The sequence below is a fragment of the Eulemur rufifrons genome, chromosome 11 (assembly GCF_041146395.1).
Source record: "Eulemur rufifrons isolate Redbay chromosome 11, OSU_ERuf_1, whole genome shotgun sequence".
Classification (NCBI taxonomy): Eukaryota; Metazoa; Chordata; class Mammalia; order Primates; family Lemuridae; genus Eulemur; species Eulemur rufifrons.
Window position 1 is genome coordinate 10,120,695 of NC_090993.1, and position 6,000 is coordinate 10,126,694.

General features: G+C 52.4%; 1 protein-coding gene across 1 annotated transcript in view; it reads right to left on the bottom strand.

Annotated features, from left to right (window-relative positions):
• NID1 (nidogen 1) overlaps positions 1-2,189 on the bottom strand; it is a 75,693-nt gene extending 73,504 nt beyond the window's left edge. Inside the window, exon 1 of the mRNA XM_069484566.1 lies at positions 1,836-2,189. Coding sequence (XP_069340667.1) covers positions 1,836-2,060 — 225 coding nt within the window. The 5' untranslated portion in view covers positions 2,061-2,189. The remainder of the gene's footprint in view (positions 1-1,835) is intronic.
• Between the last annotated feature and the right edge of the window lie 3,811 nt (positions 2,190-6,000).

Genomic DNA, 6,000 nt, shown 5'->3' on the forward strand with positions numbered 1-6,000 from the left:
CCAAACAGACCTGAATACTTTGACAGAGATCTTTTTTTACGGGGCAGGGCCGGGTCTCACTGTGTTGCTGTGTTCCTCAGGCTGGTTTTGAACCCCTGGCCTCAAATGATCCTCCTCCTCAGCCTCCCAAAGTGGTGGGATTACAGGCATGAGCCACCACAACCAGCCTGGCAGGGATCTTTTTGTAGGAATAGATTTTTCTAGGTCTTTGCAATGTAGTTAGTCTGATGCCACAGGTAAAGGACGGTCCCCAATTTAACAAAGAGGTTCTTAACCTGGGGTCCAATGACTCCCATAGAGATTCCTGAATAGAATTCAGTGGGTCTGTTAATTTAGATGAGAAAAAGAAATTTCATTTTTATTTTCGATAACTGCTGATGTTTAGCATTTCCTTCTATAATGAACGTAGGCAACAAAGCACAGTACCAGTAGCGCTTAGTGACTCTGCCACTATTATAAGTCACAAATATTTTCATACCACATTATACAGGGTGTCCCAAAAGTCCCCATCCAAAGGAAAAATTTTGTAAAATTTCGTAATGAATATTTTGTAAATAAAGATACATTTAGCTACAATTTCCCATTTTGCCCATGTACCCCTGTGACTTTTGGGACATCCTGTAGTTGCTGCAGGTGTCTGAATATTGTTTACCGTCCTCACAAGCTTTGAAGTTCAATAGTTTCCTAACCTTCCACTGGATTTGCTGCTACAGCTTGTTATTTAATGTGGTTAAAAGTAAGCACGCACACTACTGCATAAAATGTGCATTTAAAAATATTTTGATCTATATTTCAACAGAGTTGGTTTCCTTAGTGACCTTGTGGGTTTTATTTTCTGCGTTTCAAAGCATTACACTGAAAAGGGGTCGTAGAGGCTTCACCAGACTCTGCACAAGGGCCGGGGCCGTCCCCCAACTAGGATCGGGACCTTGAGGACTCGTTCTTTTTAGGCAAAGCCGACGAGCTCCACGTGAGTGTCGTCCCAGGCTTGCTCTGCCCCGGCAGACCAGGAGCACAGACATTTCCCGGGCGGGACAGGCTCCAGCCCTGTGTGTGGCTCCCCCCACTTCTGGAATGCGCTCGAGCTTTATATGAAACCCACATGGTGTGCGGCTGGGAAAGGCGGCGGCACGGGAGGACTCTGCCGAGTTGACAGCGCCCCCCAGGCCCGGCCAGTTCTGGGGAAGCTCCAGAGAGAGCTCTAGGACATCTGGACTCGCTCCTCATGGGGGGCCCCCGCGGTGACAATGCTCGGCCACAGGAAATTGGATCACCGGGCGCCCTGCGTTCCCAGCCCTGAACTCTGGACGAGAAAGCAGAACCACTGCCAAGACACATCCGGAGTCCACACGCACAAACGCGGGGGCCGTCTAAGTGCCCGGGGCGGAGAGCCGGGTCGGGCTATCTTTCCCCCCGCGCCTGCACCCACGGGAGTCCCAGGCCCCGCAAAAGCCCAGGACAATGGGGAGACGCGGACGCACTCCAGGCGGCGACCCAGCCCGCAGCCGCGAGGGGGAAACTCCACCCGGCGTCCCGGGTCCCGGGTCGCCGCAGGGCGCGAGCAGGGCCACACACCGGAGAGCCGGGCTGCCCCGGACCCGCGCGCTCCTCGTGTGACAGTGGCTGGGTCGTAGGGACACTCCGGCGGCAGGATAGAGGCTGGAGCCGCCCCTCGGCTTGAGACCCAGCGCCGCGCCAGGTCCCCAGGCGGCCCCCGGGTCTCGGTCACCGCCCGCGACGCCCACGTCCGTCCGGCTCCGCGGGCGCCCCGGCCCGCCGCGACCTTCCTTCCGACGCCGGTTCAGCCCTCCCCTCCCGTCCGGGACCGCACTCACATAGACGGAGTTGATGTCGGATTTGTCGTAGAAGCGCAGCGCCCAGCTCAGCTCCAGGGCAGGGGAGACGCGGTCGTCTCCGGCCTCCAGCTCCAGGTCCCCATGTTCGGGGCCAAAGGGGAAGAGGTCCTGGCGGCTCAGGCAGCCCCCGGACCCCGCCAGCAGCAGCTGCAGCAGCAGCGCCCGCGTCCACGCAGCCCCGCTCCGGCCGCTCGCGGCCAACATGTTGCCGAACTGCGGTCCCGCACACCAGGCGGCTCAGCGGCGGGAGGCTGAACAAGGCGGAGATGTAACCGGACGCCCTCCTGCAGCCCCTTTCGCCTCCCGCCTCCGTCCCAGCGTTCCCACCCCGGGAAATAGGGGAGGGGAGGCGAGGGGAGGTGGGAAGGGCCCCGCCCCGTCCAGCCGGCGCCCGCCGAGGCGGCCCAGTGGCCGCGAGGGGGAGGGCGAGGGCGACACCGAGTTCCCGGGCCGTGCTGGCAGCGGTCCCCTCGCCCCCCGCGGGGTAGGGGGCGCCGGTGCCCGCGATTCCCGGAACCAACCCGGTTCCCACCGAACGGCCCCTCCGGGAGGTGGGAGCAAAGCTGCGACTCTGCACTATTGTCCTCTAATCTGGGTTCAGGCGCAGAGAGCAGGCGACGTGGAAGTGCTCCGGCCTCGGGAACAGAGCCCACCCCAGCGCGGCTCGGCGGCGTCCGGGACAGACTCGCCTCCGGTAGGCAGACCGGGTGGCAGCGGGCAGTTAGCAAAGGGACCGGGCCCGGAGCGGTTTTCGAGAGCCTGACCCTGGGCTCCCTAACGTGGGAGTTCGGCAAGAAATAGGGTCCCGCCGTCCGAGACAAAGTCACGAGTGTCTGACACAGTTCAGTGTTAGGTTGGATGGGGACCCCAAGTGATAAAAGACACTATTAGGGCTGGAATGCGTTCGTGTGGGTCTCCCTGAAGGAATGGGATTCTATCAGGTGGCGGCCGGAGAAGGGACGTCCCCGGAGGTGCAGGGCTTGAGCCGGCTGGGTTCAAGGCACCATCCCCCCCGCCGAGAATTTGGGGAGGGGCCGTTTGAAGTAGAGCCTCGAATAACAAATGCAGGTATTTGAATTCACTCCAGCACTCGGAGAAGAGCTGTTGAAAGCGCTTAACAAAGAGAGATAAGCGATTTAAGTGTTATCCTAAATACCGTTGATCATTAATTTGGCAGAAAGTAGAAGGTAGGTCAGGAGAGGACCATTGAAAGAGGAGAGAAACAGGGTGAGAAAGGAAGAGGTCGAAATCCAGAAGAAATGAATCTAAGAGACATTACAATGAAAGGAGGAACAAGACCGGATTATAAATCTGGCGTTGAGGAGGAGAAGAAATGAAGCTAGAATTGGGTTCAAGGTTTTGCACCTAGAGGATTGGAAAACAAGACAGCCTTTTGACCTCAGGGAAGAGGACCTGGGACAGCCAGAAATGGCTGTGTTTGATGTCAGACCTGTTAACTGGCAGGGGTCACCGGGCCATTCCGCTTTCCCATCAGCAGCTTAAAATTAAGGACCTTAAACCTAGTTTGGAATAATTCTCCCAGTAAACAGCAAATTCTATATAATATTTAGGGGTCCGTGAGTCCTCAACCAGCAGAAAACATGAAGAAAAAGGAAACGAAACTGGCCTCCTAAGCATAAAGTTTTTTATCTACTCATGACGCCTTTTCTTTTTATTTTAAATTCGTTAGTTATCAGAGATAACATTTGCCAAGTGCTTGCGGGGCACCCAGCGTGCTACATGTACTCATTGGTTTTGCACTCACAATAACGCCAGGAGACAGAAACCATCCCTATTTTGTAAAGGAGAAGCAGCACAGAGACCCAGAGAAGTTAAATCATTTTGCTAAAGTCACACAGCTGGCAGCCTGCAGGGACCCCACTTTTAACTACTACGTTAAATGGCCTTTGTTGGCTTCACTTTTCCCGCGCTGGCTGTTCCAACCGCTGCCAGGAGCTCCACGGGGAGGCTTTTCTGCTCCAAGTTCACCTGCGCACAGCAGCCTGTCTTCGTTCCGAACCCCCCCCCCCCACCCTCCCCTGTGTCACACCTCGAGGCTGTCTCTGAAGCTGCTGTCCATGCCCGGAATGATTTTGCTCCTCTCAAAAATTCTCTCCCTTTTTGGTACACAGACAGCTTCTGAAACTCCCATTGGTCCATGGAATTTTCCTGCGCGAATCCGGGAGGAGAGCAGTTCTCTGCTTTGCGGGCTCAGCACAGCACAGACCCCTCAGAGTCACCCGGGCTTGGGGCCTGGGCTCCTCGTTTGCTGTATAAGCGTGGGCAGGTTTCCAAGCCTTGGTGTCCTTGTCATTTGTGTGCGATGTTCATACCTGATATCAAAGGATTGTTGTGAGAATTAGCTAAGATGATCCATGAAATGCTTCTAGCTGGTCAGGAAGTATTTCAGTTAATAGTAAGCTATCATCATTGTCTAAAGGTACAGTTTTCATACTTAGTATGTCAACATTTACTGAGAATCTAACCATGAGTCAGACACTGTGCTAGGGATTCGTGATACCAAGACCATGAAGGCACAAGCCCTTTTTTTTTTTTTTTGAGACAGAGTCTCGCTCTGTTGCCCAGGCTAGAGTGAGTGGCGTGGTGTCAGCCTAGCTCACAGCAACCTCAGACTCCTGGGCTTAAGCGATCCTCCTGCCTCAGCCTCCCGAGTAGCTGGGGCTACAGGCATGTGCCACCATGCCCGGCTAAGTTTTTCTATATATATTTTTAGTTGGCCAGATAATTTCTTTCTATTTTTAGTAGAGACGGGGGTCTCGCTCTTGCTCAGGCTGGTCTCGAACTCCTGACCTCGAGCGATCCACCCGCCTCGGCCTCCCAGAGTGCTAGGATTACAGGCGTGAGCCACCGCGCCCGGCCGGCACAAGCCCTTTTGTGAGAAGCTCACAGTCTGTTGGGGAGACAGAGACCATAACACGGTGCGATGCTTTGACACATTAACTGCCCTGAGAGTTGTATTTAACTCACTCTAGTTTTGACCTCAGGGCTGCGTGAAGCATATATAAACCCTCACTTGTTGGTGTTCTTATTGCTACAATTAATATTGACGATTTAATTCTAAAAATGTAGATTATATAAACAGAAGTCAATAAATTTTTGTTTTTCTATTTATGTTCACCTTTAAATTACACTCAAAGTTTCTATTCTGTTTTCATAATAAAACACTGTGGCCCCAAGGAGAAGCTTCTGGGCTTTTTTGTGTGGCAGTCAATGTGTTTACAGATACACAAAGAGCAGCGAAGGTTACCACTTGTCGGATGCCTGCTTCTGCCAGATGCTTTATGTAGCATTGAATTTAATACCCATAACAATGGCACGAGCTAGTAGCCCCATGGTAGGCAGGGGGAAAATGAGGTTTGCAGAGGTAAAGCTAATGTCCTTTCTGCCACACCATCTTGCCTTTCTATGGAAGGAGAGGTTTGTCCCTCAGTTTCCACCCACAAGATATATTTTCTCAATTGTTTATGTAACATCCATGCTCTGTTTATGCAAGCTTGCGTTCCCTTATTTCATAAGTATGGTCTGGCCTGAGTAAGTCTAGTATATACTGTAAACTCTTGTCATTTACTATGTATAGCCCTACACTTACATGACATTGCCCAGTCGTTAGGGGATGTGACATGGATTCTGTGTCTCCTCCTAGAACAGTGTGGGCTGTGTCCCCGTTACTCTTTTTAGAATTTGCACTTCCAAATTACACTTGGTGCGCCATCATAATTTTCATCATAGAATACTTCATTTCATATCGTGCTCTGGACATTTTCTAGGTGCGTATACAAATTTTGTCTCTTTCTCTAGTTTCGTGTATTTTTCCCACATGTAAACTCTTTGGGGCAAGGGCCATGTGTTTCTTCGCCTAAATTCACAGAGCCTAGCCCAAAGCTGTGTGCGCATTAATAAAAGTTAACCATTTCCGCACTCAATAATACTTTCGAGAATCATTTGATATCTGCAGTAGCAACTATGCCCATAATTCCATAATATATCAGCTTTATTTTAAAAAAAAAAGAAAAGATAGCCGGGTGCGGTGGCTCACGCCTGTAATCCTAGCACTCTGGCAGACCGAGGAGGGTGGATCGCTCGAGGTCAGGAGTTCCAGACCAGCCTGAGCAAGAGCGAGACC